Source organism: Asterias amurensis, chromosome 11 (genome assembly GCF_032118995.1).
Source record: "Asterias amurensis chromosome 11, ASM3211899v1".
Lineage (NCBI taxonomy): Eukaryota > Metazoa > Echinodermata > Asteroidea > Forcipulatida > Asteriidae > Asterias > Asterias amurensis.
In genome coordinates this window covers 7495924-7522500 of record NC_092658.1, presented here as the reverse complement: position 1 = coordinate 7522500, position 26577 = coordinate 7495924, and the positions used below count along the sequence as shown (strand labels likewise).

The 26577-nt window shown below is 39.1% G+C and overlaps 2 protein-coding genes across 5 annotated transcripts in view; one reads left to right on the top strand and one right to left on the bottom strand.

Annotated features, from left to right (window-relative positions):
- LOC139943641 (inactive rhomboid protein 1-like) overlaps positions 1–20570 on the top strand; it is a 61431-nt gene extending 40861 nt beyond the window's left edge. For 3 of the 4 annotated variants that reach the window (XM_071940360.1, XM_071940361.1, XM_071940358.1), the window contains 15 exons: positions 2979–3184; positions 4262–4458; positions 5809–5967; positions 7108–7339; positions 9380–9581; positions 9890–10153; positions 10772–10883; positions 12140–12214; positions 13278–13439; positions 14694–14782; positions 15406–15469; positions 16369–16533; positions 17076–17176; positions 19467–19620; positions 20137–20570. In XM_071940360.1, coding sequence (XP_071796461.1) covers positions 2979–3184; positions 4262–4458; positions 5809–5967; positions 7108–7339; positions 9380–9581; positions 9890–10153; positions 10772–10883; positions 12140–12214; positions 13278–13439; positions 14694–14782; positions 15406–15469; positions 16369–16533; positions 17076–17176; positions 19467–19620; positions 20137–20565 — 2611 coding nt within the window. In that variant the 3' untranslated portion in view covers positions 20566–20570. The remainder of the gene's footprint in view (positions 1–2978; positions 3185–4261; positions 4459–5808; positions 5968–7107; positions 7340–9379; positions 9582–9889; positions 10154–10771; positions 10884–12139; positions 12215–13277; positions 13440–14693; positions 14783–15405; positions 15470–16368; positions 16534–17075; positions 17177–19466; positions 19621–20136) is intronic. The other variant, XM_071940359.1, reaches the window with a different exon arrangement.
- A 3037-nt stretch (positions 20571–23607) lies between these two features.
- Positions 23608–25231, bottom strand: LOC139943644 (uncharacterized). Its single transcript, XM_071940365.1, has 2 exons — positions 24286–25231; positions 23608–23927 (listed from the first exon to the last, which is right to left on the bottom strand). Exons 1-2 carry the CDS (start codon positions 25229–25231, stop codon positions 23671–23673), a joined length of 1203 nt encoding a protein of 400 aa, XP_071796466.1. The 3' UTR covers positions 23608–23670.
- Between the last annotated feature and the right edge of the window lie 1346 nt (positions 25232–26577).

Here is a 26577-nt window from a genome sequence, read left to right as displayed (position 1 = left end):
GGAATCCAATTGTGACTGTTACTTAATACCATGACGACCTGACCTTCTTTGGAATCGTATATGGTTCTGGACTTGAGCCAGCTGGCGATCCAGTTATAGATGTCGATATAGATACAAATTTCCCTCCCAATTGTTCCTACATTGCAATGCATTGCTTCCTGATTTGTACAGTAGGTCATGTTAAACATGTAGTATGTTTGTGCTTGTACATGTATACATGTACAATGAGTATTTCTACAAAAAAATTATTAATGGCGCGATGTTTTGACCCTAGAAGAGTAAAGATACTGAGAAAGACGCGAGATTCAAGAATGACTCTGTTAGGATCCAAACATCACAGGAAATTGACACTTTTTTGCTTTTATACGACAGGTCCTTTTCATTGGCAAGCAGTGTCGACAGCTATTACTTTATCTTGTGTTATATACCAAATACATGGTTTTTTATTTTCTTATTTAATTCATAAACATGGACCATGGCTTTGCTAAGTGCTGGTTTCTGTGCTTGCTAACAGGGCAAGGGTCGAATTTCTTTGGTAACTGTGTAAGCAAAAAATGCCAAGTAATGTGGACTACCCACATGGGCATTAGCAAAAGTTCCCTGCAAACATATGTGAAATACACTTGACGTAAGCATGGAGTTAGCTGCTTCCGTAAGCTCTGATTCTTTGCTTATGGTAAGCAGAGCCATGAGGTTGTGATTAGGGATAGAGGTTTCACCATGTTCACTAAGAAAACCATCAAAATGACTATTTGATATCTTTTAAATTTTCAAACTTTGGTTCACTTTAAAAATATAATTCCCGAAAAAGAAGAAAAAAACTACAGACAAAACATCTTTAAATGCGGACTTGCGTTATTTGATCAGATTTAAATCCAGTAGCAGAAACCCTGACTCTGAGAATGCCATGAAAGCTCACCCCATCCTGCCCTATCGGCCGTTCCCTAATGCTCCCTGTAGATTTCATCCTTTCGAGCTTGAATGTCAAGTCTAATATTGCCTATCACTCCATCATTGTCCAAGCGTAGAGCCTTACAGATGCACACACATTAGTTTAAAGGGAAGGTATACAACGCTTGCTAGCTTGGTAATCACTCTTAACGTTAAAGCCATTACACACTTTCGGTGAACAGTATTGTCCAAGTCCCACACTTCGAGTATCACAACTTAAATATAAAACAACAAACCTGTGAAAATTTAGGCTCAATCGGTCATCGGAGTCTGGAGAAAATAACGAGAAAACCCACTCTTGTTTCCGCGCGTTTCGCCGTGTCATGACATGTGTTTAAAATAAATCCGTAATTCTCGCTAACGAGAATTTATATTGTTTTCTCAAAAAGTAAAGCATTTCATGGACTAATTTTTCAAGAGAAGTCTTTCACCATTACCTTCTGTAAATTATTTTTTTCTGTACCGAAAGGGTCCAATGGCTTAAATGGGAATAAAAACCTTTGGTTAATAAGCCTTCAGCAGATTTTGTAAAAAGCGAGTGGAGAAATTTTCACTTTGAAGTTACAGTATATAGTGGTTAGGTAAAAATATATCAGTGTTTATGCCCCTAAATTTGAAGCTGAGAAGCGTTCCTGCATGAAGAAATCATGCTCTTTATTCTCAGAAACTGAGGGTACTGTTCTCAGAAGCTTTTGACAATCTATAACTCCAGGGCTTACCAAAGATGGACTTGCCCTCATTTTATGTACATTTTCTAAATTTGGATCTCAGTTTCAGACTTTTTTGATCAGCAATGACCCTCACCCGTGACCCCTATCTTAAGGAATGGAGTGAGGTTTTGGCAAAGAAAAGGTTTGCATTTGATGGAATATTTTTTTTAGTTCTTGTAAGAGCACCTGAAAATCAAAATATACATCAATCAATAGGTTATACTTTGGGGAAGGGGGGGGGGAGACAACTCCTTGTAAAAAAATATTACTACAAGTATTTTGAAAAATATTATTCATACCTGTATTTTATTGTATATAAAACAAACATTGTGGATCAGTAAGCGGTAGGCGGCCAATATTAAGGTTGGCTGGCCTGAGCACTCGAGAAGGAAATGGTATGAAAACAAAGCTTGCTTGTTTTTTGAGCTCAGCTCAAACAATTTCTAGATCGTGCCCAGAAAATTTGATTAGATTTTGCTTTCAGAAAGTAGAAAAATAACACTCGGATATTTTATTGTAAAGCAAGATTGTCCTGCATTTGTAAATGTACGATCTTACATCTTTGGAACCCCTTGCCTGATGCATGTTTCCCTCCACCCTACAATCTACTGGTTTAAAAGGAATATCGATTCCTACCTTCGGCTCCCTTGAGTTATTTTCATCTTAAATATATTCTTGTAGCCCCTTACCAAGAGTGATTTTTAGCCTTGTTTGGAAAGCAACTTGCATAAAAAAAACTTTTAAAAAACCTTCTCTGATGCAGCTACAATGTACCACTGAAATGTGGTGCCTATCCTGTAAGCAGAGAATGGTGATCGTAAGCGCAGAATTCCAAAGTAAAAAAGACTCATGCAAGTGTGCTGTGTTAGTCAGGTAGCATCAGCTAATCACTGACAATTAACAGCCCAGCCACAACGATTAGATCCTATTTCCTGTTATTAAAGAAGAGTTGATGAATTTGCCTGGGGGGGGGTTCTTGAGTCGTACAACTTTTCACCTCCTGTGAAGGAAGGCAAGCATTTCCAAATCCAGACCTGATACTTCACGGAGGCAAGAGTTCACAGATTCAAATTCTGTTCTTGTCTTGTTTTCTATGTTCACCCCAAAGTAGATATAGAATTATTACACTTTGAAAAGAGAGTTGTTGATCAAAGAGGCCACATATCTTAAAACAAACATTACCTTTGCTTCTTTTTTTCCCAGAATTTTTATTTTTTGTACTCTTTTCTTAAAAGAATATTACACTTTAAAAAGAGAGTTGATGATCAAAGAGACCATATATCTAAACACAAACATCACTTCTCCTTTTTTTTTCAGTCGTGTCAAGAGTGTGACGGCCAACTTCTTTGGGGTCGGCGACAACGCCAAGGAAGACCAGAAAAGATGGCAGTCTCGAAGGTCGCGGCATCTGAGTCGGCGCCACGGCGGGGTTAAAGCTCACTTGGAGGATGAGGTGGAGCGGGAGTTCATGTCGATGGGGGCGGTCACGCCCTCCTCTATTCCTCACATCATCGATCCATTGGGTAAGAATACTTTTAGTTTGTCAATGGGTAATCAGTGGTGTTGATATTAATTTTGGTTTTTACCCATACACCGATGTGTGTTAGCACTGTATACTCAGTACTTTCCCGAGTCCTGTGAAAAAATATCACAGGCATGTTACTCGGGTGGGATTCGAACCCACGACCCTTGCAACAGTGGTGTTAAGCAATAATTATACAGTGAACCAGCCATAAACAAAATGCATTACATGGTTTGTTGGCTGGTGACCTGTTTCTGCTAAGCAAGATTTTTGTGCCCTCCTCTATTCCTCACATCATCGATCCATTGGGTAAGAGTATTTTGAATTGTTAAAGGGTTTATTAAAGGCGCTTACAGGTCCAGATGATACTTCGCGCAGGCGATTGCCTCCATGTCCCTTGGACATTGCCTTGGTGTCCTTGAAATGCTCTACTAGACATTTCTTATAAGTGCACTTTACCAAGGAAAAAATTGCCTTGGCGCCCCTTGCCCTTTCAAGAACGAAGCATACCGGTCTGTGTCTAGCAAACTTGTTCTGCTAAGCAATATAGGGAACCAGTCATAAACAGTGTACATAACATGGTGTTTTGGCTGGTGACCTGTTTCTGCTCAGCAAGATTTTGTGTGTTTAAGTGCTATACATGTAATTCCCCCCCCCCTCTTTTTAAATATCAGTTCGTGTTTATTAAATTTATTTCAAAAGGTGGTCATGGTATGGAGATATCTCCGATGAAAAACCGGAGTGATTATGTGCATGCAGGAAGAGTAATCCGTAAATGGAATTCATAATCTGAGAATCTTTACTGTCTGAAATCTTTCTCTGATTCAAATTTTTGGGGATAAACAAAAACCCATACTTGAAAGTGAAATGATTCTCAAAATCCTCTATACTATTGAAAGCTACTGTACTTCTAACCATGTAAGATTGTACTGCCATTGATTTTAAGAGTGATTACCAGACGTATACCTTCCCTTTAAGAGTTTGTTCGCTTTAAACATCCGTAATCCTTGTGAGGTCTCCGATCTCATTACCAGAGAGGTAGTTATATTATTCATAATTATTTTCCCTCTGACATCAGCGAGACCCAAAACACGAACAGCGACGGACGAGACTGACGGCACCCGCCAGCCTCTGAATTCCCAGATGAGCACGGTGACGGCAGGTAGCAGTGTCTTTCAGAAGCAGGTCTCACATCGGCTGACGAGGCAGAGCAGCAAGAGGCAGTCGGTGGCCAAGATGGGATGGGATGTCTTACGACAGTCTGTAAGGGTAAGGGTAAGACGATCGGCTGGATGCGGTGTAGGTAGTTTTTGAGAAATGAAAATAGCAGATTCAATTTAATTCAATTCAATAAGACGTTATTTCATACCCTTTTTGGAAAATTGGGCTGGAGTTTCATCTTAGAGAGGGCAAGGTTATTTTATGTATTTTGCAAAGGGCGCTTCCTTTGGAAAATCTATGGGACACTTTTGAAGGGGCACTCGAGGCCAATACCAGGTCAACGGAGCCCATGTCCGTAATTCCTAGGCCGGGAATTTCATCTTTGAGGGGACAAGGCCATTTTCATTTTGCAAAGGTCACTTCCATTGGAAAATCTTAAAGTCTATGACAATTACCGAAGGTGTCCAGTGCCTTTAAAAAAGGAAGTTATCTCTTTGATGCAGTGCTTGACCTCAATTCATCTCGGCCATTCTCGGATTTATAGAGACTGATGTCGGAAATCGCTTGTCAACGCCAGATAAAAATTGATTCTGGAATGTCACATACACGCAGCGATATCCAAAAAGGCCCGTGCCGCGTCTCATGTGTTAACCTTTTCAAATATCAATCCTGGCCACTGGGAGACTTTTAAATCTCTAAACGCAATTAATGTTCAATCTATAAATAACAAATGCTTTTGACAAATTGACATTAAAGGGACAGCTCCAAATCCCACTGAATGATTTGCCTAGTGGTTTTTTTTTAACAGAACTCTGGAATGTACTGAGTAGGCCCCTATGCAGTACCTCGGTGTAAGGGTAAAAACAAAATATATGTTCTTTATCACCGATGCAAAATTAACAATTCTTAAATCCTTGTGGTACTCGCAGCTAACGCATACTGCCTCTAGACACCGGGTTAGCTCAGTGGTCTAATGGTAAGACATCTGCTGTAGCAATGCAAAGGTCACAGGTTCGAATTCCACAGACAATAGAGACAGTTGCTACGCCACAGGGCAAGCTTTTACTTAGTTATGTAAAGATGGTGAACACCCATACACACTTATGAATGAATGTGTATGGCACAATTGGACCAGGGTTTGCTAAACTGGAAGTTGCTAAGTCTTAATTGTACCAGACAATATTCAAATCTAACTCACAAATGGCTTATTGAGGTTGTTACTCGGTCCGAAGTCAACTCGGTGTGAAGTTTTCTCTGTCCGAAAAGTTGAGTAAAGTTTGGTTGAAGGGGAAGTGGCGGCACGTAATTGGCCGTGTCTCAGAAATTAATAATAGTCTCAATTTAAAAAAGACGTGTTTCAGATGCTTGTTTTATCCGCATTTAGAATGTTTCTACAATTTTTGTTTGTTCTCCGGATTTTTTTCTCTTGACATTGGTTTCTTTGAATTTTCTGATTTTCTTCAGCAACCCAAAACAGCTCCCAAGCAGAGTGTGAGTCACGACTGTCTAGTACAGCAGCGCCCGCCGCTACTTCACAGTCGGAGCTTTGCGCCCGCCAGTATGTGTGTTGATTACGAAGATGATGACGACTTGGATTCTACGCAATTCTTTTCACCCGGAGCAGTAAGTTCTCAAATTTCAGCCCATCATCGGCATCAACACTTATTCATTCTTAATAGTAATAAAAAGAGTTGAAATGCAGACATATCCACCTTGCGGGGTGGTCTTGTTTATAGTGTAAAAAAGTATAAGAACCTACTTGGTAATGTGTAAGGGAGAGCCGTTGATAGGATAAAACATTGTGAGAAATAGCTCACTCTGAAGTAACAGAGTTTTTGAGAACGAGGTAATTTCTCACTCAAATAATTAAAGACATCATGCCTGACGTCTGTTTTGGTTATCTGAATAGATGGGTTTTTTTTCTCTATTTCTCTTGCTACTTCGTTGACCAATTGAGTCCAAATGTTCACAGATTTGTTATTCATGCTTATGTTGGGATACACCAAGTGAGAATTTTGGTCTTTGACGATTACCAAAGGTGTCCAGTGCCTGGGGTTCTCTCCAACGTGACAGACACACCACCATAGCAGTCACTGAAGTTCAATCCTTTGGAGACCCTGGCTGGTTTTTTCCTTCAACCCTAGAACAATCAGGGAAAAGGAGTGATTCCGGTTGTGTCTGGTCCATAGACGGCACCTTAAAGGCAGGGTATACTTTGGGTACGTTGTCTAAAACCAGTATCCTCACTAGGTGTATCCCAAAATATGCATAAAATAACAAACCTATGAAAATTTGAGCTCAATTTGTCATCATAGTTGCAAGAAAATAATGGAAGAAAGAAAACTTATGTTGCATACAGTTGTGTGCTGTCAGATCCCTGAGATATGGTTCATACCTGATACCTCTCTCAGATTCATACTCTTGGGGATAAAAATTACCTCTGTTTCTATAACTACACTACTTCAAAGGAAGTCATTTCTCAGTGTTCCTTACCAAGTAAGTTTTATGGTCATTTACTAGTGGAGTAATTACTAAAAGCATACACTACCATTTAATAATAGGGCAAAAATTCATGTATTTTTCTGAGCACAAAAAGTAGCCACTGATTTGGAAATGAAGTAAAAAAACTATTTGATGCATCTTCTGATCCATTACCAGAAATATAACAATTCTAACAAAACTGCTGGCTTTATTTTGTTTTAGCAGCCACCCGTAATCATCTTTCCTATGTTCATGTTTATTAATTTTTTGTTTTCTGCTTAGCTATCCGACGAACTCAACGACGAGGTATTCTTTGACTTCTCACCGAAGCCCGTACGGCGCAAAGTCAGAAAAGACCAGGCGGTACTGATTGACCCCATGACCTCCGACCTAACAGATGATGACCTCAAGCTACGCCAAGCTGCCTCCCTGCCAACCGTCGTTGAGAACGAAACTGAAATTGACCCAACTGCAAGGAGAGAAAGAGGTGTAGACAAAGCCGATAGTTTTATAGGTTGGTTCTGGGGGGGGGGGGGGGGGAAGTTTATACTAAATTTCAATTGTCTGTCATTTGTAATATCAAACTCACAAACCCATTTGTTAGATTGAATTTGAACCAGGCTGTAAGCATAGAGTAGAGGGCGCACTAGTGATGCTGCTTGCGCAAACGCAACAGGACCGCAAGGAGACACGCGCGCCATTTTGTAACATGAAATTTGTACGCGCATTGGATGTGAAATACACGTCGTGTGTGTTGATAAATACACGCTATGTGATGCTGTTTTGTCAACTTAGAAAATGACCGCATCCCAAGCCGCGTATCTAGGCTTGTGCACCCTCTAGTGCGTGTATACAACCTTATGGCTATAAGTGACTTGAATACCGGTGTGTGGAAAATTGGGGAAACAAAATGGAGGTTTGAGGGCAAAACACTCTAACTAGAGCTGATTTATTTTGCCTGTAACTCATGATGTCAAACTCTCATCCCACTTGTTTGAATTGAGTTCGTACCAGGCTATAATTAATTTGAATATCCGTGTTTAGAAAATTGTGGAAGCAAAGTATAGTTTGGGGAAGAAAACAAATCAGGAAAATTTATTATATATGGACTTCTGTGAAAGTTTTTAGCTGTTTTCTCAGCAAGTAGGCACGGTATTAAAGACACTGGACATTATTGGTAAATGTCAAAGACCAGTCTTCTCACTTTGTGTATTTCAACATGCGCACAAAATAACAAACCTGTGAAAATATAACGTATTGGCCGTCGAAGTTGGGAGATGATTATGGAAGAAAAAACACCCTTGTGAAGTTGTGTGCTTTCAGATCCTTGATTTCGGGACCTCAAAATCTAATTCTGGGATCTCGAAATCAAATTCAAATATTTTAGTGGAAAAGTACTTCTTTCTCTAAAACTACGTTACTTCAGGGGGAGCTGTTTCTCACAATGTTTTATACAATCAACAGCTCTTCATTAGTTTTTTTATGTCTTTGCCAATATATCGGCATTATGTTGAAAAAAAAAATCCATGGCCCTAACTTTAATAAATATATTATCACTATCATCTTATTATGAGTCTTGAGGCAACAAGTTGGCGACAGACTGAACCCTGTGACCTTTACAGCATCTCTGACGTCTTTCCAGACTTCCACAACATCCTCCGGATTAATCACTAATTCATTAAATCCTGACCAAAAAGTGTCGGTAGTGAGGCAAAAAAACTTTTATATAAATGTCCTAATCTTGATAAACCGTCAATTCGGCAATCAGAGATGGATGAACTGGGCTTACATCCGATGTATTCTTTCAACTACCTTCTTTGTGACCTTCAACAAGTTCCCTGGTTTCAATGTATGTGGGTGTGGCAATGAACAACAGTTGAAGTGATGTTTGAAGCTTTGCATGGTGTGGATCAAAAGAAAAGTTACAGTAGTGAACATTAAAAACAGGACAAAAACTCTCAAACTTCTTTTATCACATGTAGTAATTCACTTTTTTTTTTACAAAAAAAAACCCCAAAATATAGTAGTGAACTTGCGAGTTCAACCATGTATAAAAAGTCGTTTTGGAGAAGCCTTGAGAGGAGTTGGTGCGGTCAAATACTCTGCTCGCCTCTATCCTGAAGACGAGCAGAGTTTGAAACATTGAGACCAAACCGGATCCTCTCCCAAAAGAGTTTTCATACATGGTTTTACCGCAAGTTTACTACTAAAGTTTTTCTCATTAAAAAAGTTGTTCACTACGTGTGAAGTACTCAGAAAGCGTAAGCAATTTTGTCCTGTTGTTACTGTGCCCTCAAAACTTAGTTACAGCTATTTATGATTATGATTTGTCTGAAGTTTGGTAGATGTTATAGCACTAGTAGTAGCATTACGCAGTTCTTATATATCGCTTTCTCAAAAGCGCTCAGTATTTTTTTCTACAAGGTATGTGGAGCTATGTTTTCAAAGTATGAGACCTATTTCTTAACAGAGCTTGTAGCTTATTTGATTTTCTGGACAGATTTTGTGTCTGAGTGTCGACAGTTTACACCCCTTTTTTTTTTGTGAATGGCAGGCAAGATATCCTCCAGCCTCCCTTACATTCCAGCATCTGCAATTGGAGATGAAGAGCCTACAGAAGTGGAACCCACCCCTACAGGGGCTCAACCGATGCCACAGGTTCCCCAGATGCCGCTACCCCCACTGCCCGTGACGCGGACCCCATCAGCTGGAGAGCCTCTAGACGGAAGGGTCGCCATGGCAATGGCACAAATGATGTAAGTACAGGAATGGGATTTCTCCTTTTTTAACTGGAAATCGTTTTTTTTTTTTTAAACCTTCCCTCAACATAACAAACCAATTTTTATGTTTTTTCAAATTCAAATCAAACCAAATCAAGTCATCGAAGAAAATATAGACGGTCCTGTTCTTTCTGAAATTCTTTTGGTCATAAAGTTCTTTCAGTTATGAGTAATGCAGAACATGACGTTTGAACCTGTTTTTCGAAAATGTAAAGAGTTTCGGAGCAGTTATAGAAAACGATTTTTTTTTACTGGACTTTGACCTTTTTTTCTTCTCCATTCAGACCAACAGGTATTGGCTGGCGGAAGAAAAACACCGAAGACCGATTCCGAGTGGCGCCAATTCTTGCAGAGGACACGACCGATGGCGTTCTGCCCTCGATACGTAGGAATAAAATCGCCGAGCAGATCATGCAAGGGGCTTACGATAATGCGGACAGGAGGCAGATAGGAAAGGGGCTGGTGGGGAGGGTTCTCAATCGGAGTTATAAATCAAGGAGGATGGACAGTAATGTCAGGAAACAGATCGAAGAGATTGAAGACCACAGGTAAACCATTTTTTTTTTATTTTTACTTTTTTTTATTTTGCGATTGACGAATTGTGCCATTTGCATTTGTAGACCCCTTTTTATCATTCATTCATAAATACCGCAGACAGTTTCGCTATTCCTATGGTGGAGAGCGCGTCACGTGTGTATAAACCTTTGCTTATGACCAGTAAAAAAGTGTTGAAACATGGCGTGACACCTGTCCTTATAAGACAGTTTCTTCATTCCTATTGGTCGAGAGCAACGGCCAGGACAGTTGTGTCACATCATGCGATAGCTGGAGGGGTGTTGTGTTGAAAGAACTAATTGAACAATTATAATGTTTGCATTTATTTTACTTTTTGACCAAAAGTGTTGATGTTTTTTGACTTCGTCTCGGTAAAATTATCAAGAACCAGGCCTCGTTGGGATCAAACCACTAGTTGAAAACCTCTTCACCACACATTTATTCCCTTATTAATTCATTATGTAGCATTAAGGATACTAAATAAGCCCGAAGACTAAAAATATTCAGTTTGCAAAGAGTGACATCAAAAATAAGTAAATGTAAATAATAAAAAAAAAGAGATATTATTTATTAATATGATTTCAACCTGTTTATCTGATCTTTTTCTTTAGGCCTTTCTTTACGTACTGGGTTACAACTGTTCAAATAGTCATTGTCATCGTTTCCATAGCGTTCTATGGGTTTGCACCAATCGGCTTCAGCTTTTCGCAGAGGACAGATTTGGTAAGCAATCAGCCTCATGTATTTGAACCAATTCACCTGACGTCATAATCTAAATTATCCTGGGCCCAATTTCATGGCTCTGCTTACTGTCGAATTCTGCGCTTATGATCACAAACTTGCAAGCGCCAATTTTCACCTCTAGTTGTGTAAGTGGATGCCTAGTAACATGGAGTATGCACGCACACAAGCCAAAATTGCCCGTGAAATACGCTTGGCATAAACGCAGAACTCTCTGCTTTGGCAAGCACAGATTCTTTGTTCACGGTAAGCAGAGCCATGAAACGGGGGCCTGGGCCCAATTTCATGGCTCTGCTTACCGCCGAATTCTGCACTTACGATCTCGATTCCCCGCTTACTTGCAAGCACCGAATTTCTGCGCTAGCCTTGTAAGCATAGAATGCCTAGTAATGTGGAGTACGCACGCGCAAAAGCCAAAATTCGCCGCTAACCCGTGAAACAGGCTTGCCGTAAGCACCGAATTCCCTGCTTCCGTAAGCGCCGATTCTGTGCTTACATTAAGCAGAGCCATGAAACAGGGGCCTGGTTGTGCCACTTTGGAGTCAATGTACCTGTGTGTAGAACGATATGGTGGCAATATGGTGAGGATACAGTGTTTGCAATACTTTTACAGATAATTTGACACACAAAATAGTCTCTGTTAGTTAACCTACATCAATTAATCCAAGTGTGGACTCCTGTACGATTTACTCATTGGAACGTTACCTATGGTCTTGATTAAATTTGATACAACCGAGCTATGAGTCGTTTGTCGGAAATATCATTATGGAGAAACAGATCAACAGGGGTGAAAATATCAAAAATATTTTGTTTTGTAAGTTCAAATGCAAAGAATTGTTTATAATGGCAACTTCCTTCCTTACAAAAAAAGGTTAAAATCAACATTGAAAGAAAATGTGCCAATGTGTGCTCAATAAACAACTCAACTTTAAATCCCTTTTTCTTAGTTAAATTCACTTGTATCCCTTTGCGTTTTCTACATTCACATCATTACACAGCATTAAACAGCATCTTTACAAATGTATCAAAAAATGAAAAATCACCTGGGTTGACAAATGACTCATTTGTCTTGAACGCATCACAAATATTAACCCAATATGAATAACCAGTTTACTCTATAGTGTGGGGGGAAAAAAAAATCTTAAATACATCTGAAGAGAAGTCAATGTTTTTGTTTTTTAATATAAATACTTTAAGTTATTGATGGGTTGTTTCTTCTTTTGGTTGTTTTTGTACAGGTCCAGCAGTCTAATCTAGTAATACAGACAGTTGGTTACATGGAGCCAGATAACTTCTGGATAGGTCCCAGACCGGTAAGCTTAAATGAATTCTCTTCATCAAGTTTATCTTTCTTGTGCATCTATACATCTTATTCCAAATGGGGGTCAGACAAGTGCTCTTTAAGTCTTGGGTTTGGTTATTACATAAGTGTGACACCGAGAAAATGTGACAAGATGCGGATGATGTACATTAACTCTGTCTTGTTCTTTTATTATTATGGCGTTAGCATAAAACCCCAGCCTAGTCACTATAGATCATCATGAGGTGATCCTCCAAACTTCTCCTTTCTAATTTGTACCATGAAAATCCATTAAAAATATGTTAAATAAATGGATCTTTTGCCACAGAACAGATAATAATGTTGGCTGTACATGTGCTGTGGTATGAATGACTCACTACTTCTTGGAACAGATATTAAGAGTTCAAGCGAGGGCGCTGCACAAGGGCTATATGTAAATGACCTGTCACATAAGTTTTTAATGAGAGAACAGGAAAAAGAACAGCACTAGAGTGGCGGGTCGACATCTAAATGAAAAAGAAGTTTTTTTTCCCCAATGGTGTCTCATGTATGCGAACAATGTTAGACTCCAGAACCCCTCAGAGACCAGAGCGTCCAAAAGCGGCTTGTACCAAAAAATGTCTGTAGCGGCCACCAATGGCAGCAAAGTTTGATCTACTTCCATTCACATAAAGAAGTCAAAGTAGAGGTCATGTCCGGATAAAAAAAAGTGTCATAGTTTATCAACATATAGTATTCAAATTTCTACACACAAAAGTATATTTTCTTTTTCATGTAATTTCTGTTGACATTTTAATTGACTAAATTTGATTAAAGAAATGAACATTATTGACAATGTTTGCCCTGAGCATTTTGGTGCCTTGAAAATACTCTGTATTATTATTATTATTATTATTATTGTTATTATTATTGTTATTATTAGTAGTATTGCCTGTGCGTTTTCTGACTATGATACAGAAAAGAATGGTCTTGAAAGGGTTACTAAGCCACGTCGATGCATGAACACTGACTCGACTACATGATACAACTGACGAGTCATTTTGTAAAATATTTGTTCCTTCTTTCCACCCTTTCAGGCAGACTTAATACATTTAGGAGCTAAGTTTTCACCGTGTATGCATCGAGACAGTCAAGTGCATCTTCAAATCGATGATGCAAGAGGCGCAGAGAGTGACACCGGTTGCTGTATAAGGACAGATAAATCTGGCTGTGTACAAACAGAAAGAAAAGACTGCCCGGTGAGTGGAGGCAATTCAAAAATGTTAAAGGAGTTAGTTTGAGAAACATAGAGTACCGGTAAGCTGGTTGCAATCTGCTTATCAACCAAAATGGACTTATGGTATAAATTCAAAAAAATTGTTAAATCTACATGCATATTATCGGGTGGGATTCAAACCCACGAACCCCGCCATTTTATATCAGGGCCAAATTTGCAAATTTCATAGAGCTGCCTAAAAAAAATTAGTCCAAGGGCGTGTAATTTTAGGCTTTGTAGTATTTTCTACTTTTTAGATTTTTACTGACTTGTCTCATAAGGCGCCCTGTAAATATTGTTTTATTATAAATTAGGGGGGGGGGGGTAGAGATGGTAGTGTGATTGATTGCTTGTACATGTTTTCCATACTGGCTGCCGGGGCAAAATACTTTTAAGGAGTTGAGATGGTTCAGGAATGCCTTCTGTCTAATGAATACACACAAACTCCTCCAGGAAAAAAACGACAAACCATCAATTGGAGGAGAGAAGTTTTCAGAGCTCAGCACCGAGGCTTTGGAACTCCCTCCCGGAAACTGTGAAACTCTCAAAATCACTCAACATTTTCAAAAACAGTTTTAAAACTCATCTTCATGGAGAAGCTTTTTGTTAAGTTTATTTTTCTTATATTGTTTTGCGGCTTAATAGTTGTTCTCTTGTAGAGCAGCGCAATGAGCGCCGCTTGCGGCGGATAATAATAATAATAATAATAATAATAATAATAATAACAAATTCTTATATAGCGCATTTCACAATAAACCGTATCAATGCGCTTTACATTAGTCCCCCCTGGTCATTGGGCCAATAAACATCCCTTTAATCTTTCTCAGCTCCCATTAAGGAGTATACAGCCCCGAGCTGCCGTGGCGCTCCGAAAGCTTTTTCATTCACAATATCAACCTCTACCCTCGCAGGTACCCATTTATACCCCTGGGTGAAGAGAAGCAATTATAGTAAAGTATCTTGCTAAAGGACACAAGTGTCACAACCGGGGTTTGAACCCACACTCCGGTGACTTAGCACCAGAACGTGAATTCGATGCTCTTAACCACTCGGCCGTGACACTCTACGCCCGGCGCTTTAAAAGTGTCCATTATTATTAATGAATAGGAGTAGTTACTCTGTAAGGCACTTTGATAGGCCGGGTTTTAAAGTTACTATCTAGTGCCTAATTGATTATATTGCTCTATTGATGAATTCTTTTACGAGATGCTGTTTATATCTATTGGATTGATTTCAGACAAGGTTTTCAAATTTCATGAAGTGGCCAGACAACACTGACCCCGAAAACTCAAGAGTGTCTGGACCTGTTTGTGGTCAAGATCCAAGGTGCGTACTTGTTATCCTCCTTGTTATTGTATTTGATTCTTCTGTTTTGGTTTGTTTGTTTATTGTTTGTTTGGGTTGTAGGTTGTTTTTTTTTTGGGGGGGGGGGACAGAGTTTAAATTTAACAAAACTGTTGTGTCTGTGCAAAATTGTTGTATCTGCTAAATTAGCACTTAAAATAGCCCGACGTACATACACAACAAGTACATGTCAAGGTATGGGTTTTTGCGCAGAACATTTTTGTATGATAAATTAATACCTTTTTGCAAAATCAAGATAAAATGTCTTTGCACTGAAGCAACGAAATTAGAAAATTTATTACTATTTTGAATGTTTTATTATTAGGTTTTTTTATTGTTTTATTTCTTATTTATTAGTCATTTCTGTCTAAGTGTGTCCCTTGTAGTCCAATTCAAGGACTCCCTTACCTGTTAACATACATGTGTTTGTACCAGTCGTAAGCACTCACTAGTTTCTTTTGATCACACCACAAAAGCGCCCTCAAGATCTGAAACATACCCTCTAGTAATCTGTCTTATTTTCACCTGTTTGTCCTTTTGTCTGCCTGTCTCTCACCTAATTTTGTTTAACTATCTTTATTTATCAATATCCAATTATTGAATAGATCGTGTACAACGCCTGCATCAGTCGCTCCATACGAATGGAAAGATAACATCACCAATTGGCCTGTAAGTAACCCAATTCATTACCTAAGAAACTTGTTCAGTTTGGGTTTTGTTTTGTCCCCAAATTTCTCATTTTAAATGCTCCCAAAAGAGCAATAGCACTCTGCAATAATGATTTCACTTTTGCAGAATACGTCAGACAAATACATACCACGTAGCTCTCCCGCAACCACCGCATGGGCGCGCCAGACCCCAGTACCCGCAATAAATGCATTGGTGTACCAAACCTATAATGCTTTGACATGTAGTAGTAGTAGTAGTAATGGCTTCTAGCGTGCATATCTGTCAATTAGTGAAGCTCAAGGAGCTTTAACATACATTGTACAGTAAAGGTTCCGGCAAGGTTTGTGGGACTACGTTTGAATTATGAGGTCCACTCCTTTTACGTAGAACCATTTAATGGTTAATGCTGCCAATCAAACCAATGCGACGATCATGGTTTTTGACAAATTGCCTGCGATACTATTATTATTATTGGTTAATTAAAAATTCAAACATCGCAGCCCGAGGGCTGAATTGAGTTTAAAAGATACACAACAAGAATAAACATTATAAAAACATTAAAAAGGGAAGTGTATACAGGAATTTTTTTTTAAAAAGATTATGTACAATTGACAAAAACTACAACTTGGATTCCAACTCCTTTTACATAGAACCATGTAACGGTTATGCTGCCAATCAAACCAATGCGACAATCGTGGTTTTTGACAAATTGCGACATGGGTACTGGGCTTCTATATATTTAGCATCAGTGTAGAGTTCCTTTGTCCTGTTACCCAAAGTAAGGAGATTCATCTTAACTTCTTAATCAGCGTCTTGTCCCACAGATTTTGTCTACTCACAAAAAGTTGGCCAGGTACTGAGCACAGACTCATCCAAGTTAACATACATTCTCTCTACAGATATGCTGGGAAAGCTATGAGATACCAGACCAGGAGCACACAACATGTGAACTGACTGGTCGGCCATGCTGTATTGGTATCTATGGCACATGCCAGATTGTTAGCCGAGATCAGTGCACGTTTGTCAATGGTTACTATCATGAGGAAGCTACTCTCTGCTCTCAGGTATGTAACCCCCCCCCCCACTCCCCCCCCACTCCCCCCCCCCACTCCCCCCCTGCTGCCTTTTCCCCTCCTCCAATGCAGTAGCAATTTCATGGAGCTGCTCAACCAGAAAATACTGCTGAACAATATTTTGCTTAGCAGAAATGAGCAGGATACCAGTCACAAATTGTTCATGTTACATAGTATTTTGGCTGGCAACCCTGTTCTGGTAAGCATAATTTGGTTGTGCTTGGCTACTTTTCGTGCTCAAGCATTTCTATGTAGTTTGGCCCAGGTCTGACACCTACTTAAAAGGGAGGGTATACCTACTCAAGAAAAATAACGACCACTAAAACTTACTCGGTTAGAAGCACTGCAGCTGTTGATAATGTATAATAATTTGAGAAACGATTCCCTTCTAAGGAGTGTGGTTTTAGAGAAAGGGGTTTATTATTCTTGCGTGGACATAACCATCACAAAACTTAAATTGACCATGGAGCCCCTCTTTAAAAAGGAAACCAGTATGGAACTTTAACTTATATCTTTATCGATTGACTCCATAGGTGAACTGCATGTACGATGTCTGTGGTCTGGTCATCTTTGCTGATCCAGAGTTTCCTGACCAGATCTACCGTATCTTTCTTTCACTGTTCCTTCATGCTGGGTAAGTCATTTACAGCTAGATCAGATTTTTAGACAATTCTTTTTTTTTTTCAATTAAAGGCACTGGACACTATTGGTAATGACTCAAAATAATTGTTAGCATAAAAACATACTTGGTAACAAGCAATGGAGAGCTGTTGATAGTATAAAACATTGGGAGGAACGACCCCTTCTGAAGTAAAGTAGTTTTCGAGAAAGAGGTAATTTTCCATGAATTTGATTTTGAGACCTCAGAATTTGATTTTGAGGTCTCGAAATCAAGCATCTGAAAGCGCACAAATTCGTGTGACAAGGGTGTTTTTTCTTTATTATTATCCCGCAACTTCGACGACCAATTGAGTTCAAATTTTCAAAGGTTTGTTATTTCGTGCATATGTGGCGATACACCAAGTGAGAAGTCTGGTCTTTGACAATAACCAATAGTGTCCATTGTCTTTAAAGATATTGAAAAAATAGGGAGAATTTAACATAGGGCTAGATAGCCCAATTTGGTAGAGCGCAAAGCATGTTAATCCGGAGGTCGTACATGTAGGTTGAAATTCCGTTCCAGTAATTTTCCAAATTCTTTGTTACTTGTTACAATTTATTTGTTTGAAGCTGCTTATTTGTAATCTGCTTATTTGTAATTGTATTTTTCACTCTTTGTGTATTTTATTGTTCTCTCTTTGCGCTTAGAGGCTTTTGCATTAGGCGCTTTACAAATGTCTTTATTATTAATATTCCTGGTCAGCTTAACCTCATGGTGTTTGGGTGTTGTGTAATTTTAATGAATTCTTTCCTCCTTTCCATTTCGATTATTATTTTTGTGTGCATTGTTTTCAAATTTGTATTGTTTTAAAGATATATTTAAACTAAAAATATTACATGATAAATATCATATTTACATGTATAGTAGGCATGGATGCCTGCCCTAATTGTTTCATCATTTTGTACACTTTCTCTTTCAGCGATGCATGTTATTTGTCTTATACCTTCGAAGTTGTTATATAAGTCAAACATATTCTTTACACTATGCAGTAGAGCTATGTTACGTATTGTTAAATCTGTGTACTGTGATACTGTTGCCTTGGATCGGTCGAGTTGGTCTTTGAAAAGCATTTGTAACCGTTTGTTATAAAATGCATATGGGTAGAAAGATGTTGTAAAAGTAGAATACAATGATCCACACAAATATGCCTCAAAATTGCACGGCTTTTCTTTTACCACGTCGACTAACACGGTCGGACTCCCATAAATGGCCGACTGTGTTATGTTGCCGATCTTCCTATTTTGTCAATATATTTTTGCTCGGGGGTGCCAGTCAGAAGCCCTTCATCCTGTAACTGCCATAAGAATTGCTTCTGACTGGCACCCTCAAACAAAGATATTGGCAAGAAAGAAATATCGCCAACATAGAGCTAGATAGCTGAGTTGGAGGAGCGCGGGCCCGCTCATCTAGAGGTAACAGGTTCAATTCCCGCTCTTTTCAATGTTTCTTTGTTCAACCCCAAATTATTTTAAACAAAAATTTTCCTTATTGTTTATTAAAGCCATTGGACACTTTCGGTAAACAGTATTAACCAAGGCCCACACTTCGTGTATCACAACTTATATATAAAATAACAAACCTGTGAAAATTTAGGCTCAATCGGTCATCGGAGTCGGGAGAAAATAACGGCTAAACCCACCCTTGTTTCCACATCTTTCACCATGTCATGACATGTGTTTAAAATAAATCGAGAATATTAGTTGTTTTACCCTGTAAGTTATTTGTAAATCTGTGAACTTTAAAAAAAAATTCTGTTCCGAAAGTGTTCAATGGCTTTAAATGATGGTTATCTTTTACCTTCTATCTTTACAGTTACACAAGTAAAATGAAGTTTAAAAAACATTCAGTTATTGTTACTTATTGACCTTGTTGTAGGTGTTATTTTGTAGGTGTTATTTATTTTGTTTATTTGTCTATTGTAAAGCTTTTATTTCATTTTGTAGACTGTTCCTTGACAAGCCCCACCTTTTGGAATGTGCCTCCACATTCATATATTTACTACTTTTTGATGATGATATGTGTAAATAAACATTGCTTTGAATTTGAATTTTTAATTCATCAAGTCAGTAACAAAACCTGAGGGTATCTTTGAATATAAATATGAATAGTAAACTTGCGGGTACACCCATGAGTAAAATCTCTTTTGAAGGAGTGGTGGCTCTGAAAAGAGCCGATTTGGTCTCGACGTTTCGAACAGTATACCCTGCTTGTCTTGAGGAGAAAAACTTACCTAATTCTTCTCAATTTATTTGTTGCATTGCAGAATTTTCCACTGTATCTTGAGCTCCATTATGCAAATGACTATCCTACGAGATCTGGAGAAGCTGGCAGGATGTTTCCGGATATCAGTCATTTACATATTCAGCGGCATCGGAGGCAATATAACTAGTGCAATATTCATTCCGTACAGAGCAGAGGTAAGACTGCCTCGGAGACTCATAAGAAGGGAATCTTGTTTAAACACGCTGAGGCCTGGCCCTAGTTTCATGGAGCTGCTTATAAGCACAAAAAGTAGCTAAGCACAACACAATGAGGTTACCAGCCAAAACACCATGTCACATGTACAATCTGTGACTGGTACCCTGCTTATTTTTGCTAAGCAGAATCATTTTAAGAAGTATTTTCTGCTGAAGCAGCTCTATGAAATTGGGCCCTGGTTCTTGATAATTTTACCCCAACTGTGTCTTGGTATACAAGTTATCAAGAACCAGGCCTCACCATGTTCCAACAACTTAGTGATGTTTGAAGCGTTGCATGGTGTGCGTAATAAGAATTAAGTATAACTTAAGTATAACATGCGGGTATAACCGTGTAATAAATATCTGTTGGGGGAGTGTTGGCTCTTAAGTTACGAACAGTCTTGACGTTACGAAAATGCAGAAGATCTTTTTGTCTTATCCATTTTTGTATTTGTCTCTCTCTCTCTCTCTTAGACTGGACCAGCCGGAGCCCAGTTTGGCCTTCTTGCCTGCCTCGTCGTTGAGGTCCTCCAGAGCTGGCAGATTCTCAAGTCTCCCTTCAAGGCTCTGGCCAAGTTGCTCTTCATCATTGGGCTCCTCTTCATCCTGGGGCTTCTCCCGTGGATCGACAACTACGCCCATCTCGGCGGCTTCATCTGTGGCACCTTCCTCTCCTTCATCTTCCTCCCGTACATCTACTTCGGGGAGTTTGACCGCACCCGGAAACGATTCCAGATCCTCATCAGCATCTTCCTCCTGACGGCCTACTTCTGCCTCGTCTTCACCGTCTTCTACCTCCGCCTCCTAAAGGACTGCACCTGGTGCCAGTACTTCAACTGTGTGCCACTGACGGACGACTTCTGCAACGACATGGATCTCAGACTGGAGAAGATTCCCACGTGAGACGGTGCTTTTTGTTGATGGGTCACAAGAGGGCGCCCTTCGCATCCGACAGTGCCTACCTGTTTTTCGAATGGCAAGATATGTGGCTTTTCCCTCAACTTCCGAGAAACCAGTGAAGGACGAACTGTCTTCAAGTTTTTAACACCCATCAAATTCAGTTGTGCTTCATGTAATGAAATCTTTGTTAAGAAGAGCAGTCATGTTGACAAAATTCTAAACCACTGTGGTTTCTATGAAGTAGAACCCGGAGATTCCTGTGTGTCTCAAAGAGGCAATATGGAGATACTGATTTAGATTTGAATCTTATCTGGTGCAGTGGCTTGACGCCAATCATAGAAAGTATAACCACGCCTGTTGTGCTCAATCACACTTTACACAAGTGTCTTGCATCTGTTGCATACAGTAAGGGCCTCTTAAGAAAAACAAAGGTGGCACCCTCTTCTTTCCTCGAGTCTCCATGTGAGTTTTATGAAAGTCCCAGATGCTCATTAAGTCACCTACTCATTTCATTTTACAAAGTAATTTTTCTTGGAGGGGGGGGGGTTTCCCTTGTGTTTTAACATTTGTTTAATTGGTGTTATGAATTGTGTTTAATGGTCATTCCAACAAAATTGAGTAAATTGGGGTTTTTAGTTTTGTTACGTTTAGTACAAAACAATGCAAGATATTCTCAATCATCTTAAGGATGGATACACAACAGTAATTTTTTAAATGGTGCCTTTGTTACATAATTGCTATATTTAAATCCTTATTTGGCCATTCTTGTTTGGATCCCTGTACACCCAGTATGATAACCTTGATGATGGATCTAGTAGCTGGGGGAACAGACTGCTGTGATGGCACAGCATTGTTTTTGAGCTCATGAACAATAGAGGGCGCTGTTAAATTTTAGTTTCTGGATCTGGGATCCTCCATTGAATTTTGTTCGGTAACCTTATTCCGGTGAGCATAACTTTGTTGTACTTGTCAACTTTGTCTTTCTGTATGAAATTGGGCCTGGCAAGAACACCAGTTGGTTCTCTTACTTGAAGCTGTCTTCAATTTTGGAGGTTTCCATTTACCCACGAGCCCCCATCAACTCTTTTGACTTTACCATCGTGGCTGTTTCGTCTCCACAGACGTCCCCTCCACACCCCCTCCCCCTGCCACCCCCATCACCATCCCCACCCATCAAATCTATCCCAATATAAGACTTATTTTGGTAGTTCGTTGACCCCAATCACGCTAGATACATTAAAACACTTTTCAAGCACGAGAGATATAAGTTTATCAGCTTTTATTGTACAATAATCAAACCAGATATATACATGTATTTACATTCCTGTATTTTGTACAATTGTATGATTGTTTATATACATCTTGGTGTTTTTTTATAGTTTTTTTTGCTTTTCTTTTTTACAAATCTGGTACAAATATTTGAAAATCGAAAACACTTTTTACATCCCTTTTAATACATTGTATCTACACCATGTACATTCATGTATATTAAAGAATCAAACACAAACAATTGACATTGGTAGATTACGACCACAAAACTGCTAGTATGTATTTCTTCTTTAGGTTTTGGAAACGAATTAGAGAAATAAAAGTGCCAGCTATTTATCACTTTTTTCTCCTCATTTTCTTGGTGAAAACTGCTGTTAATTATTGATGATGGAAACAAAACAGGTTGTATGCTAAATATTAAAGATCCAAAAATTGTATATCTATGTCAAAGGTCAAAGTTACATGTCACGTTGTGATGAGTTAAAGTGCTGATTTAGATTGGGTTTTTTCTGGACATTAAATTTTACGAGGAAAATATATATATATATGTTAAACTGAAATAATTATTGTTTTTTTTTATTTCATTTCAGTTTGGATTATCTCTAGGCTTAGATATAAAAGGAGTAAATCCCAGTTTATGTTTTTTTCTTAAGTGTCAAAACAGGTTTTCTAAAGTTTTAAAAATTAAATTATTGAGACAACTCGTTTGAATACAATTAAATTAACACTTGTTTGTAATACATATTTTGTTTTTGGTCCAACAGAAAATGAAGATTAATTGGATCTCATTATACCGGTGTTTGACACCATTTTGGTTTTTAAACAAACTTTTAAGACATAAAATGGCAGTGACATTTTATACACTGGTAAGTGTTTAGTAAACTTTTAAAAACTATTTACAGAAGAATCAAGAAGTTAAAAATGTCATAAAGCTGCTTATCGTGGAATATTCAGCAAATTAAGTGCTTGAGAGCCAACCACAAAAAGTTTTGGTACAAATGTCTTCTGACTGGTATCCTGTTTCTTCTAAACAGGATTTTCTCTGCTCTCAATTCCTTCTATAGCGCATAAGCAAATTCTAAATTAATTTTCTTTTATAATAGGTGCCCTGATAAGATTACTTGGCAGAAATAATTGCTTAGCAGTTTCTTTTTTATAAAGCTAAGCAGCTTTATGACCTGAATGATGATTCATTATTTTCACACACAACACATTAAAAATATTCCTTAAAAACAAAAACACTGGTGACTTTTTAAACCACACCAACAGAAAAGTACATAAGGCAATTTTCCTATAATAATGTTTTAAAACATTTTTCGCGGATTTTATTTTTCAAGTAGATGTGATCATTAAAGCGCATTTGAACGAAAAAATTACTATTGTTAATGCCAGTTTTAAAGCTTTTAACAAATATTTAAATGATTTTTGGGGTTGAACAAAGAATATTTAAATGTTACACTTTGTGAAAGATGCACTTTTTGTTCACTGTTTGGCAAGAGTTATAAATACTGCAATTAAAGAGGTTTAATGTTCACTGTGTGAAAGATATTTTTTTCAAACATGAGAATTTAGTTTATTTTAGAATTAAATCAACGAGTTTATATTATCAAAAACCTTTTTGTAAATGGTATCATTATTAAGATTATATTATTGAAAAAAATCGTTATACGAATTTGTTCAATCAACGAAATAAAAAGTGGATACAAAGTTCCAGAAAATTAACATTTCTTTCAAGTAGCACCTTTTTAATTTGTGGACTTGGTTGGTTTTATGCTTTAAGTTAACCATCTTTTACATCAAATATTGCAAGTTACAAACAAAACGGAAGAATATCTTATCTTAACAAAGAAGTTTGTCGATCTGCGCACGAAGTTCAGAAAGTGGTCTTGAACTCCCGTCGGCTCGTGAAGCCAATGAGAACCTTCCTTCTGAAATCATCGGGAAGCCGTGCTTTCTCCTCATCTCTGATTGGTCGGACAGAGCTGAGTGGCGATCCTCGTCGTCAAAAAAGACATCGTCGTTGGCGGCGCCCTCTCGGATATCGCCGAGTCTTCCGGAAACGGTGTTTCGGCGAACGTGCGTCTTTGGACGTCTCACTGAAAGGTGGGGAAATAAAGTGAAAGTTTTGTAAAAAATAATGATCAACCAAACACAATGTGTAGCTGAATTGGCGCCATTTTCAAAATGTTTTGATCAACTGAACACTTGTGAAGCTGACTGAACTTCCGCCATTTTAAAAATATGTACCGGTTTTTTTGTATAACAATCCAAATGAACTATTCATATGAAAATCTTCTGTGTATAAAAGTTTGTTTGGTGGAGTTTTTTGCAAAAAAATCAGAAAACCTGAAGATCAACTTCATAACAGAGCAATTCAAAAGTGTCTCCCGTCGTTTTTGCGCGGGAAAAAAAAGAGTAAACAAATGAAATGAAAGAGATGAGAACATGTCTTACCTGCTGATCCTGGTCGTTGGTTGAGTGAAGGCAATCCACAGCTCTCGGTCATACTCTCTGTCCCGGAATCTGCTCGTGATGTTCTTCTCTTTGGAGAGAAATCAGCCAGGGAGAGGGATGTCATGTCAAAGATATCATCGTCACTGAAAGACTGAGAGCACTTTCTTGTGTCAGTGTCGGCCATGTCTTCGCTCCATGAGGACTCGGACCCGTAGCACGAGTCGAACTCGGTCTCGGCGACTGACGACACCCTGGCGCACATCCTGCAGAGCCCGCTGCTCCGACGCCTGTCGGTCACGCCGGTCTTGGACTCTGCGATCTTGGGGAGTTGTAATCGAGAGCTCTTCGACGATCCACGGGTTGGTTTGGCCCAGTCGAACGCACTCAGGAAGCTGGAATCGGACACGGTAGTGGAGGCCTTTCCCTGTCTGATCAGGATCGTTGCACAGACGTCGAATCCCATGCTGAGGGCTTGCATGAGCGGAGTGACACCGTTGAAGTCGGTGACGTCGACGCTCGATCCCAACTCGACCAGCGAATCCACCATCAGTTTAACCGAAGCAGCACTGCCTGATGTAGCGGCGTGAAACAGTGCGGTGCGTCCACTGACGTCATTATGATTCAAGTCCAAGTTGGAGTCCCTGTACTGAAGCAGGAGTTCCACCTCCTGGTCCTTTCCCTGTAGACACGCCCACATTAGGGCACTCCTACCGGTGGCATCAGCAATGGACACAATTGCACCCTTCTTGAGCAGCATCTTGGTGATCTTATTGCGCTCTTTAGGGTCCTCAATGAAGATGGCATGGATGAGGGGTGTCTTACCGCATTCGTCTCTCTCGTTGGGACCGGTACCTGCAGCCAAGAGCATCCCAACCTGACGGTGGCGAGCGGACCTGATGGCACGCACAAGGGCATGGTGGCTTGATTTGCACTCCTGCGGGAACATGATTGATTTCTCAAGAAGTTGGTGATTCTGGCAAGAGAAGATTGACAACTTTCTCAATTCGGCCTTGTCGAGATGAAGCTACAACAAACAGCGTTTAATCTCGGGACTACGGAGCTTAACAAACAGCGTGAATTGCTGAGTATCTTGCTCAAGAAAACCCGATAGATCAGACGGTCAGTAGGTAGCTACAAGACAACTGTTCCCGCTTGTGGCGAAGATCGAATGACGACGAGTCAGCCCATCGCAGTTTCTTAAATATAATTCTCAACATCTGTGAATACCTACTGAGCAATAGCCAGTCGACGGTGCAGAGAAGTCATAGCTTCGGCTGCTTTCGTCACCAGCCATTCACTGCAAAAGAAATCTCCGTCACTCATCGCGTCTCGGCTCCGTACCTTGCGTCGTCTGCACATCGCTTCGGTGTTTTCCCACTTCGGTGTGGGTTACTCGTCGACGTCACTACACGGTCTGTGACGGGGTAGATGTTATTTTGCATTCAGAGATGACCGACTCACTGAACGCGGGAGTTATGTTTTTATGAATGGCCGATCGTGTATGTTTATCACTGACTCATTTTAGATAGGTCATGGTTTAGGTTTTAATAAGTAATTTTGGAAAGACCTGGGCATGCAGACAAACAGAATTTGGGTTAACACCACATGATATTTAGTTTACAAAAACATCGCCTTTGTGAATTTTAAGTGAGTGATACAAGAGCTGGCGTGTTTTTAAGGTGTCGAATTGTGTTGATTTCTTTCCATTGAAAATAAAATAATGTTAATACAAGAGAATTAAACTTATAAGTCAGACATGATCGTAAAACGAGATATTAACCTTCAAGTTGACATTAGCTTTTTTTTTTACCTAGGTGCTTCCAAAATTTTCTTTGAGTTTCTGTACACCATAATTCATTTTCAAAGCATTATTTCCCATAGTTGCTCTTTCACAAAAACAAGAAAAGAGATTGATGCTTTAAAAACGGAGTTTGATTCCATAAAATTGTTAAAGGCACTGGATACCTGTGGTAATTTTAAGACCAGTATTCTCACATGGTGTATCCCAGCATATGCATCCAATACACATCTGTGAAAATTTGGACTCAAATTGGTCATCGAAGTTGCAAGAGAATAATGAGAGAATAATGAAAGAGCACAATTATTTTTTGAGCAATATTTTGGCGTGCTAAAGCAAATTTCTGGTGTTTAACAACCTTATGGAACTAAAGGCAGTGGACACTTTTGGTAACTCCTCAATATAATTTCTAGAACAAAACCTTACTTGGTAACGAGTAATGTGGAGAGGTTGATGGTATAAAACAACGTGAGAAAAAGTTCTGTCTGAAGTGA

What these genes read in the sequence shown, in the direction of transcription:
- LOC139943644 (XM_071940365.1), bottom strand. Translation starts at nt 25,231, where the DNA reads ATGTTCCCGCAGGAGTGCAAATCAAGCCACCATGCCCTTGTGCGTGCC. An exon ending in CCAACGACCAGGATCAGCAG is followed by an intron (nt 23,928 to 24,285) that starts GTAAGACATGTT and finishes CCCACCTTTCAG; the next exon opens with TGAGACGTCCAAAGACGCAC.